Source organism: Moschus berezovskii, chromosome 3 (assembly GCF_049115385.1).
Source record: "Moschus berezovskii isolate FMDL1 chromosome 3, NW_MosBer_1.0, whole genome shotgun sequence".
Taxonomy (NCBI): domain Eukaryota; kingdom Metazoa; phylum Chordata; class Mammalia; order Artiodactyla; family Moschidae; genus Moschus; species Moschus berezovskii.
The window spans coordinates 31,981,337-31,995,471 of NC_142462.1; the positions used below are offsets into that span (position 1 = coordinate 31,981,337).

At 40.1% G+C, this 14,135-nt stretch overlaps 1 protein-coding gene across 1 annotated transcript in view; it reads left to right on the forward strand.

The window, feature by feature from the left end:
- TSPAN13 (tetraspanin 13) overlaps positions 1–7,537 on the forward strand; it is a 39,738-nt gene extending 32,201 nt beyond the window's left edge. Inside the window, exon 6 of the mRNA XM_055420535.2 lies at positions 6,480–7,537. Within this exon, the coding sequence (XP_055276510.1) occupies positions 6,480–6,554 (75 nt within the window). The 3' untranslated portion in view covers positions 6,555–7,537. The remainder of the gene's footprint in view (positions 1–6,479) is intronic.
- Positions 7,538–14,135: the final 6,598 nt, after the last annotated feature.

Consider the following 14,135-nt stretch of genomic DNA (forward strand, 5'->3'; position numbering starts at 1 on the left):
GTGTGTGACATGTATTGCACTTATGTATATAATGTATACACACATATGTATAAAATGTATAATTAATATAGATAGCACATTATATACATGCATGTGTGTGTATTTTACATATTTTATTCTAATTCAATTTTTGTTTCCCTTCAAGAAGGAAAAGTCCACTCTTAGCTATAATGATCAAAGTGGAAATAAAGACCAAGCTTAGTATTCACTTTTTTAAGGAAGTTTCCCCTGATATCCCTTTCTAATCTAAGCATTTTTTCATTTTACTTTTTCTCAGGAAAGAGCCATCTTACTTCTGGGTTGGTCATGGCATCGATCCAAGAAAATTCATATACCACTTGAAAACAATTCTGTGCATGTTTCCTATCTTTCCTTGAAAAGGAAATTGGACTTTTGTCATAAAAACTTGACAATATAGATGGGAAAAAAATCAGAATGACCAATCTGAATATGCTTCATTAGCCAGAGTCAACAATTATCAGAATATTGCCACATGGTTTCTTTTTTATATCTGGGATGTATTTTGAGAATTTAGTCCTTTTGAGCAGCTCCATTTTCTTCTCATCAGATCACACTGCCATCAGCTATGCATATTTTTTTTTAAAGAGGACTGTATTTTTAGAACAGTTTTAAGTTCACAGTGGTAATGAGAGGAAGGAACAAAGATTTCCAGGATCCCCCAACGCCATCCCACCCATGCGCAGCCTCCCACGCTCTCACGACTACTCACCAGATGGTGCATTTGTCACACTTAACCCACACTGGCACATCATAACCACACAAAGTCCATAACCTCCGTTAGGGTTCACTTTTGGCGTTGTACAGTCTATGAGTTCTGACAAATATATCCGTTATTATGGTATTATACAGAGTATGTTCACTGCCCTAAAAATCCTCTGTGCTCTGTTCATTCCTCCCAGCCCCCATTGTTTTTTAAAATACTAATTATTTAAGAGTATAAACAATGGGTCTTAGATTTCTCAAGTGTTCTTTCATGGAGTTCTTCTTTCTACACCAATTCCTTTTGAAACCTAACTAGAGATTTTAATAACATTTTATCCAATCTGATATTTTTTGGATCTATACACACTCTCACTTTTTAAATTTTTATTCAGTATTCACAGAATCAGCAATTCTCAGAACTTGAAGGGATGAATCTAACTAGCGGATGATTTCTTGTCATAGAAGAAATAGAAAGATTTCATTTGAACTATTTGTAACACATGAAAATAAATTTAAACCATCAAAGAAACATTGACTTAAAATCAAAAAAGAAGTTTTAAAAGTTAGTGCATGTGCTTTGTAGAAACTTTTGAAAATACAGAAAATTGTGAAGCTGAAAGATTGTTTATCTACTACCTGAAGTTACCTACTCATAAATCATCGACATTAATAATTTGGCATATTACGTTATATCTTTCTACATTTAATAAATATAAAAATAAATAACAAAGGACACACTTGTTGCACATGCACACTCTGCTGCTGCTGCTGCTTAGTCGCTTCAGTCGTGTCCGACTCTGTGCGACCCCATAGATGGCAGCCCACCAGGCTCCCCTGTCCCTGGGATTCTCCAGGCAAGAACACTGGAGTGGGTTTCCATTTCCTTCTCCAATGCATGAAAGTGAAAAATGAAAGTGAAGTCGCTCAGTCGTGTCTGACCGACCCTCAGCGACCCCATGGACTGCAGCCTTCCAGGCTCTTCCGTCCCTGGGATTCTCCAGGCAAGAGTACTGGAGTGGGGGTACCATTGCCTTCTCCGGTTGTGTACTCTACATCGACATTTTATAAAACTGTACTTTGGTGACCTACCATGTCCTGGGTATAGGTTCTAGAATCAGCAGAGTTCATGATCAGGTCTAGTCAAAGTTACCATTGAAAACCTTTAAATCATGAGCACGTTTGTAATTGAAAAATCCAATATAAATAATTATCTAACTTGGATCTTTCTGTGTTTCGGGCATGACCTTCCTGTCAAGCTCTCCCTGGTTGCAAGGAGATAGTGGTTTGGCAATGGGACACAAAGAAGAGGTAGCCTTGTTTTGTCACAGTTGAATTGGAGGAATTAAACTTTAAGTAGGAAGTCAAGAAACACCTGGAGTAACAGGCAAATTTGGCCTTGGAGCACGGAATGAAGCAGGGCAAAGGCTAATAGAGTTTTGTCAAGAGAACGCACTGGTCATAGCAAACACCCTCTTCCAACAACACAAGAGAAGACTCTACACATGGACATCACCAGATGGTCAACACCGAAATCAGATTGATTATATTCTTTGCAGCCAAAGATGGAGAAGCTGTATACAGTTAGCAAAAACAAGACCAGGAGCTGACTGTGGCTCAGATCATGAACTCCTTATTGCCAGATTCAGAGCTAAATTGGAGAAAGTGGGGAAAACAACTGACCATTCAGATATGACCTAAATCAAATCCATTATGATTATATAGTGGAAGTGACAAATAGATTCAAGGGATTAGATCTGATAGACTGCCTGAAGAACTATGGGCAGAGGTTTGTGACTTTGTATAGGGAGCAGGGATCAAGATCATCCCAAGAAAAAGAAATGCAAAAAAGCAAAATGGCTGTCTGAGGAGGCCTTACAAGAAGCTGTGAAAAGAAGAGAAGTGAAAAACAAAGGAGAGAAGGAAAGATATAAGCATCTGAATGCAGAGTTCCAAAGAATAGCAAGGAGAGATAAGAAAGCCTTCCTCAGTGATCAATGCAAAGAAATAGAGGAAAACAACAGAATAGGAAAGACTAGAGATCTCTTAAAGAAAATTAGAGATACCAAGGGAACATTTCATGCAAAGATGGGCTTGATAAAGGACAGAAATGGTATGGACCTAACAGAAGCAGAAGATATTAATAAGAGGTGGCAGGAATACACAGAAGAACTGTACAAAAAAGATCTTCATGACCAAGATAATCATGATGGTGTGATCACTCACCTAGAGCCAGACATCTTGGAAAGTGAAGTCAAGTGGGCCTTAGAAAACATCACTACGAACAAAGCTAGTGGTGGTGATGGAATTCCAGTTGAGCTATTTCAAATCTTGAAAGATGATGCTGTGAAAGTGCTGCACTCAATATGCCAGCAGATTTGGAAAACTCAGCAGTGGCCACAGGACTGGAAAAGGTCAGTCTTCATTCCCATCCCAAAGAAAGGCAATGCCAAAGAATGCTCAAACTACCGCACAATTGCACTCATCTCACACGCTAGTAAAGTCATGCTCAAAATTCTCCAAGCCAGGCTTCAGCAATATGTGATGTTCAAGCAGGTTTTAGAAAGGCAGAGGCACCAGAGATCAAATTGCCAACATCCGCTGGATCATGGAAAAAGCAAGAGAGTTCCAGAAAAACATCTATTTCTGCTTCATTGACTATGCCAAAGCCTTTGACTGTGTGGACCACAATAAACTGTGGAAAATTCTGAAAGAGATGGGAATACCAGACCACCTGACCTGCCTCTTGAGAAACCTGTATGCAGGTCAGGAGGCCGCAGTCAGAACTATACATGGAACAACAGACTGGTTCCAAATAGGAAAAGGAGTACGTCAAGGTTGTATATTGTCACCTTGCTTATTTAACTTATATGCAGAGTACATCATGAGGAACACTGGGCTGGAAGAAGCACAAGCTGGAATCAAGATTGCTGGGAGAAATATCAATAATCTCAGATATGCAGATGACACTACCCTTATGGCAGAAAGTGAAGAGGAACTCAAAAGCCTCTTGATGAAAGTGAAAGAGGAGAGTGAAAAGGTTGGCTTGAAGCTCAACATTCAGAAAACAAAGATCATGGCATGTGGTCCCATCACTTCATGGGAAATAGATGGAAAAACAGTGGAAACAGTGTCAGACTTTATTTTTTTGGGCTCCAAAATCACTGCGGATGCTGATTGCAGCCATGAAATTAAAAGACGCTAACTCCTTGGAAGGAAAGTTATGACCAACCTAGATAGCATATTAAAAAGCAGAGACATTACTTTGCCAACAAAGGTCCGTCTAGTCAAGGCTATGGTTTTTCCCGTGATCATGTATGGATGTGAGAGTTGGACTGTGAATAAAGCTGATCGCCGAAGAATTGATGCTTTTGAACTGTGGTGCTGGAGAAGACTCTTGAGAGTCCCTTGGACTGCAAGGAGATCCAACCAGTCCATTCTAAGGGAGATCGATCCTGGGTGTTCATTGGAAGGACTGATGCTAAAGCTGAAACTGCAATACTTTGGCCACCTCATGCGACGAGTTGACTCACTGGAAAAGACTCTGATGCTGGGAAAGGTTGGGGGCGGGAGGAGAAGGGGACGACCGAGAATGAGATGGCTGGATGGCATCACTGACTCTATGGACATGAGTTTGAGTGAACTCCGGGAGTTGGTGATGGACAGGGAGGCCTGGCATGCTGTGATTCATGGGGTCGCAGAGAGTCGGGCACGACTGAGTGACTGAACTGAACTGACTGAACTGAGAGTATGGCTCCAGGTCATGAGTATTTAATTTACTTGATGGCTCTGTTTCCCCTAAGGACTGTAACTTGCATTATCAGCTTGTATCCTGGGTTGATAATAAAAGTATTTAACAATCTCAAAGCTTCTAACCAGAAGTTCCCTGTGTGCCTGTGTTTCTGAGACAGGGGCAGGGAAATGATGGTCGGGCAGGTTGAGGGATGGTGGAGAAGTTACTCCTTGGCATCAGGTGTGAAAGGATTTCAGTCTGAACTGAATATGAGTGTGGCTGAAATGGCAGATGTTGAGAATGGCCGGTAGCACATCAGATTCTTCTCTCATCAACAAACATAATTAGATGCATAGACCCCATATTTGAACCCTGGGTCTAGCACTCATGACCTGACCTGGGTGACTGTTATCCAGTTGTTTAACCTCTCCATGCCTCAGTTCCCTCATTGGTGAAATGAGGATAATGACAATTCCTATCATAAAGAGTTTTTGATCGAATGGTATGAATTTGTGAAGTGTGAAGAACAGAGCTAGACACAAAGTACTCTTTGTGTGTTTAAGTAAATTCCCCCCACCCCGCCTCATCCTGCAGACTCCAAACCAGACCTTCCACTTCTTGAAATTAGACTTGTCTTTCCTTGATTCAGCTCACAAACCAGCAGCCCCTACATCCTTAGATGTTGTAACAACTATATAAACATTGCCAGTCATGAATTTCCTTTTTTTTTTCTTGGCCATGTCTTACAGCTTGTGGGATCTCAGTTCTCTGACCAAGTATTGAACCCAGGCTGTGACAGTGAAATCCAGAATCCTAACCACTAAGCCACCAGGGAACTCCTCTGCCAGTCATGAGTTTTATAGTAACTCGAGAATTATTACTATGGTAAATGGAGAAAATTTTGAATTTGCCACAATTCTCTAGAGGTAGTTTCAACAGCTAATGAGTAGTTATGAAGTCAAATGGACAAAATTTAGATTAAAAGTTGGCCTAGCTCTGAAATATGGAAATATAATTTGAATTTCATTTTGTTCCATTAAATTTTGTCTAAGAATTTTTGAGTATTTTAAATAAATCAGTTTTGAGGTAGCAGGATCACCAGAATGAACATTCTTAATTAAAAAAAAAAAGATTCTATTGGTTATCTCATTCGTGAACATGGTGTGGGAAATGTCATAATCACTACTTAATTACTCTTCTGAAAGTATACATCCCCCCACCTTTGGAGAGGTAGGAATTACATTTTTTATGATCTGTGTTGGAAAATGTATTTATTGCAGGGTTTTTGTTATTGCTTAATTTTCGCTGAACTCAGTCTGAATTAGCAAAACATATGATATTTTAGCTGTTAAGACAAGTTAGTGTTTGTAATCGTTTCCTTTTGCACTCTAATAAGTAACCACACTTGTAGTAGCTTAAAGCAACACAGATTTACTGTCTTAAACTTCTGGAGGTCAGAAGCTTAAAGTGGAGACTGTTTCTGGAAGCTCTAGGAGAGACCTGTTTCCTTGCCTTTCTGCCTGCGCTCCTTGGCTCGATTCCAAATTGACATTTTTCCATCTTCAAAGCTAGCAGCATGGCGTCTTCTGACTCTCCTTGCTAATGCCTCTGTTGTCACATTGCCTTCTATCTCTTGGCTCTATCTCTGGTTTTTGTCCTTCCTGCTTCCCTCTTTCAAGGACCCTTGGGATTACATCACAGAGTTTGCTCTCCTGATATCTTTGTCTCATGAGCTTGAACGCAGTCATGTCTGCAGTGTCCCTACTATGGTGTAAGATAGTATGTTCACAGGTTCTGAGGATTATGGTGTGGACAAGCTCAGACCACCATTAGTCAGTCTACCCTAATGTTCAGTTTCTCTTAGGGCATCTAATTTGGGTGACTTACTACATTTTAAAAAGAAGTCTTTCCCTCTTTGAACAAACAACACAAAGTGCTTCAGAGAGTTCAGATTATTTTATGGATCAATTGAGTAAACACGCACAACTGTTACTTTCTCTTTCTTCTTTTCTCCCTTCCGTTCCAGATCCTGGGTGTTTGGCTGACCTACAGATACAGGAACCAGAAAGACCCTCGCGCTAATCCTAGTGCATTCCTTTGATGAGAAAACGAGGAGCATCTTTCATATGCTGATCTTGTACATTTCCTCTAAGTTAAGCTAATTTGCCTGTTTAAGGAAACAGTACCTGAAAAATTACATTATTGACAGTGGAATTATATATTTTTATGTTTCTCTAAATGTTTTTCTTTGTCCATTGCTGAAACAAGTCTGAAACTTGTGGTCTCCTCTGAACCTCAGTGGTAGCTGTAATCTACTGTTTTTCACAGTGTCTGGCACTGTCTACTGTGGCCTTTCTTAGCATTTTTACCTGCAGAAAAACTTTGTAAGGCACTACTGTGTTGATCATATTGTGACTCTTAATGTACATCTAACTGGAATAATTGTTATGTGGCACTGTGCTGTATAGATAGTTCTTATTGGAAAAAAAGAGTTGAAGTTTATTAAAGCCAGAAAGTATGAGATTATTGTAAGTTCAACAAGGGAAATCTAAACTCCCCAGTTTTTTGTCCTTTTAGGAAAGAAGTGATGTGGTAAATATTGTTAATATAAAAGTGATAATTTAGTTCTGATAGTTTAGTCTTTCTGATCACACTAATGTAGTCTAGAAATAGTTATGTCTTTAGGAAAGTATGGTTTAGGTTTTGATTTTTACAGGTAAGTGCAAAGGAGAAATGATTTCCTGATTGTCCTAATGTGTAACATTTACCTTCAGCCTTCAAAATGAAATGAGTTTGAGAAATTCAGAAAGTATATCTATATATAATCTTGGTATTCTTTTATAATAATTTGAAGTCCAAAAGATTGCTTTTTTAAACAAGTTACTATTAATGCATTGGCCCACGTAACAAAACGATATTTGATTATCTTACAAATTCTAAATACCCTTCTCATGAAATTTCTCAGTATTGTCACAGCAACTCGTCAAATCCAAGCATATTTGAATGTGATCTCCCATAATTTGAAATTTAAATAGTATTGTGGTTCTGTATATTATGTTAAAAAATTAAAGTATGGAAACCTTTCTTCGTCTTTGAATGTTTGAATTAAAAGAAAGTAATGGAAGGGTTGATAAATGAATTAAGTGAAGTCGAATTCTCTTTTTTGCCTTGGGTTCACTCTGACTGACTTAGAACAGAGTCGCAATTTCAGTCTGTAATCCAAGCATGGAATTAACTTCCAGCACCAGTAGTCGTGCCTAAGTCTTTTCTTGAAATGTTTCAGTGTCTAATATTTTCTCCACGTGAAAATTGTTTTTTGAGAGAAGTTGCTTGTCTTGGTGGGGGGAAATATAGAAGTTCTTTCCTGTCACTAAAAATGACTAATTTCCTGTAATATTTTATGTAGTGTGTGATATTTCATTAGTAATTGTTCTGATGCTTTTAGACCAAGAAAGAGGAGAAATGACTGACCTATAGAATTTTAGAGCATTTTGTTAGTGGGTACTTACATGCCTCTGACAGACTGGCTCATCTTTTAAGAAAACTAACTTCTCTCCGTGCAATTCCCATGCTATTGTAGACAAAGAAAAACCATCTTTCCCTCTATTCTCCTGAGTTCTTGGCTGAGACCCCACTTAACAAATGTCAGATAACAAGAGAAACAACAGAAGTTTATTAACATGTATACCTCATGTACATATAGGAAATATCCAGAAAAACAGATTAACTCTTTGAGCTGGCTCAAGCCATTGTCTTAATACCATCTTTAGCTAAGGGCAAAAGAAAGGTGTGTGTGTGTGTGAGAGAGGGGGTGGTGGTGGTCAGGAAGCCAGTTATGGGAAGTTACCAGGAAAGGCATAGTAAACAAGGATGAGGTTTGTTAGCAGTTTTAAGCCAGTGCTATTGATAAGAGTTTTCGGTGATTTGGAATCAGTGCTTCTCTTCCTGGTACAGTGAAGGAGACGTATTTACAAATGGAGATTTAAATGTAAGTTTATCTTACAGAAGAGTACATTTTTACTCTTTTTTTCAGAGCTTCTCCTGTCTGTTGTTTCTCCAAAATAATTGTTGCAAGAAAGGGGACCCCTTAGGTCCCAAGAGTTGAACAGTTGTATAACACTCAGAAGTGAATTGTCCGAGGAGACACACGTGCTGACAGAACAAGAGACTTTATTGAGAAGGGTCGCCTGCGCGGAGAGAAGCAGGCTAAGGGAGCCCAAGAGGACTCTTCTGCCATGTGGCTCGCTGTCTTGGGTTTTGTGGTGATGCGATTAGTTTGTGGGTTGTCTCTGGCCGATCTTTCTGACTCAGGGTCCTTCCCAGTGGCTCACACATCGCTCAGTCAAGATGGATTCCAGCGAGGAGGATTCTGGGACGATGGATGGACTCGCATCTCCTGTCGCCTTCCAACTTTTTGACCCAAGTTCTTCCGGGTGGTGGTGACCTGTTAGTTCCTTACCAGGATCTCCTGTTAGAAAATAACTCATGCAGATGGTTTCTGTGATTGCCTGAGCAGGGTGGGCAGTTTCAGTCGGCGATTCCCCTCACATAAGCGGCTCACGATGATCTTTATGCCAAAGAGGCACTTTCTGGGGTGACATGTTCTGTCCTCCTTCAATGTCACACAGGGCTCAGGGCAACCCTAAAAATGTTCCCATTTGTACCGTGAGATTGTGACACATGAAGGAAGTGAGATTTTTGGACCCTGTCTTCCTTTATTTTGTATCTTCCCCATTTGCTGCATTTTGAAGTTTCCATGAGGTTCTGGAATCTCCTAATAGAATACTTTTTCTTGGTACAAATGATTCTATGTGGAAAGGGGCTGTTCCACAGAAAAGCAACCCATAGTTTTGGTTTGTGCTCTAATTGCAACAGCATTATTTAGGTCAACTCAGTTACAGCCCGGAGATTGAGAGAGAAGCATGAATCTTTAGGGCCATTAACCTCTGAGTCCCAGATGGCTGTTGGTGAACCTGCTGAAGTCTGACTGATCCCAGGATGACAGGAGGGCCGCTGCCTGTGTGCACAGAAATTTTGCCACAAAAACAGTTTGTGAATTCCGAGGAGGGTGCATGTCGAATCAGGGTCTGCCTTGACCGACAACAGAGTGAAGGCTAAAGACTCTAGAGCTTCTTTCTTCTAAACCTAGCACTTATTTAAAAAGACAAACAAAAACTCGGCTATGAAAAATTCTCTCGTCCTCTGTATATGTATTTCATTTAGAGAAATGTTTTAGAGAAACATAATGCTACTACAGATGGAAAATTTTGAGGCTATACATTCTAGAAATTTCAGCTCATATAGCTTAAATTCCTCTCAGCTCCTGTGTCTGAGCCACCGTGATTTTGGTGTGAAAACCAGTTATACGTGTTCAACTTCAGTAATGTGTTGCTGAATGGAACCTTTCAGAGGAAAAAGGAACCAGAAGAGCGACTTTTAGTACTTCATTTCCTTCAGCCAGAAACAACCTCACACTGTTTTTCTAAATATTTGTTTAGCCCTGTTTAAGTTTATTCATCCTTTTGAAAATGCACTGTGTAAATATATGAAACCATTTCACCGCTTACCTGGCAGTGAGAAAGTTAGAATCATGTTTCTACATAGTATTTTCTAGGGGAAAAACACTTTCAGACGTCATGGTTGTGCAAATAGGGACAGTCACATGTCAGTTGCTTAATTGGAGATGACAATAGGGTGAAAGACCACGTTGTCCAGGTGTCTGGATAAGAGAGGGGGTTTGTCTAAAGCTGTTGTGCCCTTGGTATGTTTGAGGCTAACGGTTGATTTTTACACCAGGCCCTCCATGCCAGGTGCAGTTAATCACAAGGTGGGTTTTCAGAGAATGTTTTCTAGATAATTTTAAAGGGGCAGCGCTCTTTGCCCCACGCTTCCACCTGACCCCAGAGGGAGAGGGAGAAAGAGAAAAGAGGCCAGACAGAGCTTTTCGTGTTGAAATGTTTCTGGAATGTCACTATCACAATTGTAGTAGTCGCTGACAATTGTAGTCTTTGAAGTGACTCTTGAGACAGTGGGAAAGGGGAAAAGCAGACCCCCTTCCCCCTCTGAGTGCCAGGCTGCTTCTCCCCTGCCTTCCCTACTCCTCTCCTCCTCTCTCTTCTCTCCCCTCCCCTCCGGAAACTCAGCTTTTGGAGTTCTTTTGCGGAGAAGGGCTTCAGGGAGTTGCCCGTGAGTTAAAATATTTGTCGAAGAATGGACTTTGCCACCCCCTGGAGGGTGAAACCACTCTGCTTGCTTTGGGCATCTTGCTTTTGACAGGTGGGTGAGGTCACAACTTGACAAGTGGCCTTTTAGTAAGTCGGCTGACTTCATCTGGCCTTTGAAGTCTGCTCCTTGGTGGGGCCCTGGAAAGTTCCGGTCTTGCCTTTGAGCTCTCTTTCTTCTCCCCCTCAGCTTCTGTTCTCACCAGGGATTACTAAATATGGGACCTCAGTAGCTACCTAGGATTACTGAAGGCATCAGACAAGCAGAAAACCAGAGCAGAGTTAGCTGGTCCTAGATGGTCCTTTGAAGACCACGGTTCTAAAACAGGTGTAGTCAGGTATGTTGATCATCTATATAAATGACTTTTACAGATGTTTTTGTTACTAATTTTTTTCCAGAATTTGTCCCTGCCCCCTCCCCTGCATACTGTGGGACCTCAGACAAAACTGATTAAAAAAACTGAAGATGGTAAAATATACATGGCATAAAATCTATCATTTTAACCCTCAAGTATGTAGTTTGGTGTTACTAAGTACATTCACATTGTTGCACAACCATCACCACCACTCATTTCTAGAATTTTTTCATCTTCCCAAACTGAAACTCTGTTAAATAATAATCCCTCATTCCTCCCTGCCTTCAGCAGCTGGCAACCACCATTCTACTTTGACTTTATGGATTTAACTAATATACATGCCTCATATTGAAATGGGGCAGAATTTGTGGCTGGTTTATTTCACTTAGCATAATGTCCTCCATATTCATCTATGTTATAGCCTATGTCAGAATTTCCTTTCTTTAAAGGTACATAATACTCCATTCTATATGTATATCACATGTTTTGTTTACCCGTTTATTCATCGATGGATATTTGGTTTGCTTCCACCTCCAAGGTGCTGGGAACAATGGTGCTATGAATGTGAGTGTATAGTATCTTTGGGGTACCTACTCAGAAGTGGAATTATCAGAGGCGTGATAATTCTGTACTTTTCGAGGAATGGTCATATGTTTTCCATAGTAGCTGCACCATTTTATATCCTGTCTAGGTTACCAACAGTTTTATTCAGCTGTTTGAAATAAGACTCTAGTCTTAAAGCATTCTTCCATTTCTCCCTCAAGGTATGCTTTCACGTAAGTTTATTTAAACACAAAGGAAAGATTGTGAGATGACAGTAAAGGACTTGGTGGAAAGAGCAGGCACTCTTAACATTTCCATGAGCTAAAACAACACTTTTTATGTTTGCAACTTCTCTTTCTAACCTGTGTACAGACACATTTCCTGTACTTGCAGTTATAGCATAGAAACTCTTAAAAATTCTTTTTCACTTGTCTTTTTTGTTTCTCTATATGATGTTTATAACTTATTGATGACAGTATAGTGCATTTTGTGTTAGGGAACTAAGTAATCATTAGATTTGGAGGTGGTGTTTAAATAATGTTGCCATAGGCATCTTCACAGAACAATTTCTCTTGAATGATTTCACTGGGACAAATTCTTGGAAGTAGAGGAAACTGGGTCAAAGTTGATCAATTTTTTAAAATGACTATTACTCTGTCACTTTTCTATGGGAGACATTTTCCTTGCAACCTTAGAGATGTATTTATATTAGACTTCTGGAGATGTTTTTATATTTTATAAATTATATGGGTTGCTAAAATAACATTCAATGAATTTTAAGGGCTTAATCATATTTCATATCAGCCCAACTGAAAAAAAAACCACTTTTATTGTACAATAAGGGAAACCTGAATAGCTTAGAAGTTGTTACTCAAAATGTTTGTTTATTCAAGTAGAGATTCTTTTTTTTTTCTCCAGCTAACCTTCAGAGACATTTCTAAATGGAACATTTAACCTTTTTAAGCACAGTAGGTTACCTGCTTACAAGAAGGGCACCCAGTCCCTCTGGTGACAGTTTTGTTAAGGATTTAAATCATCAGCATAGGCCCAGAACAGATTAGTTCAGAGCTCTTTGACAGTACTGTGTGAGAGGAAGTAGTTTAGAAAGTATTAACTGGGAAAGTTACTAATGCCAAAGGACCTACTCAGAAGGGCTCTATCCAAACAAACAAAAAGTTAATTAAGACAATAGATAACCAATATACAAAGCATGGCACAGACCACCACAACCATTTGGGGGCTAAGGAAGGCAATGGAAGTTGGATGATAAAGGAATTTTGTATAATAATGAATGTGAGATTAAATATGTATTGAAGTCATTAATGGGCTTTCCGGGTGGCTCAGTGGTAAAGAATATGGCTGCCAATGCAGGTCGTGCAGGTTCGATCCCTGGATCCCTGGGTCAGGAAGATCCCCAGGAGAAAGAAATGGTAACTGACTCTAGTGTTCTTGCCTGGGAATCCCATGGACAGGGGAGCCTGGCAGGCTGCAGTCCATGGGGTCGCAAAGGGTTGGATATAATTAAGCACACAGGTACTAAGTACATTAGTGATACTTAGTATTAATTAGTAAGTACGTAGGAATACACATTGCTAATTTTTGCCTTTTCATTGTGTTCATTGGAAAAGGCCCTAATGCTGGGAAAGACTGAGGGCAAAAGGAGAAGGGGGCGACAGGATGAGATGGTTGGATGGCATCTCTGACTCAATGGACATGAGTTTGAGCAAACTCTGGGGGATGGTGAAGGACAGGGAGGCCTGGCATACTGCAGTTCATGGGGTTGCAAAGAGTCCTACACGACTGAGTGACTGAACAACACAGTAACAGTTTTTATCAGGCAGAATACTGAGTTAAAAATAGGTAAAGCTACTCTTCTATTTCTGATGCCACCTTCCCCCTTAACTGTCTAAAGAGAGATCGTGACCTCTGATCTTTACCCCATAGAGGTGATGTCTTTGCTCTTACTGAATTTATTTCAGACCAGTACTCTAAAATCTTAAGAAACCAAATACAGTATGAGGCTGAATTCTCAGGATGTGGTTGGAGTGTGTTCAAGGATACAGGTGTTCTCTGAATGACCTTTTCACAAAATTAGCCTTCTAAAGGAGAAAGCTACCTGTCAGAGGCTTTCTCTGAGAGCAAAATCTAACTAAAAATGAATTGCTAAGTTCAAGTGTGTCTATAGGAGTTTCTGGCCAGTGTGAGGCAAGGTGGTCTTCAATTAGTGGTAATGCTCAGTTGCTAACTCATGTCTGACTCTTTATGACCCATTGACGGTAGCCCACCAGGCTCCTCTGTCCAGGGGATTCTCCAGGCAAGAGTACTGGAGGGGGCTGCCATTTCCTTCTCCAGGGGATCTTTCAGCCCCAGGGATCGAACTCACCTCTCTTGTGTCTCCTGCATTGCAGGCAGGCTCTTTACCACTGAGCCACCAGAGAATTTCTTCAATTAGATACTGATTTGCTCGGGATGCCTTTCTCGATATTCTGTCACCCTGGAGCATATTGTTTGATACTTTTGTTGTTCAAGCTCACGTCTACTTTTAGTCACCCAGTGAGAAGC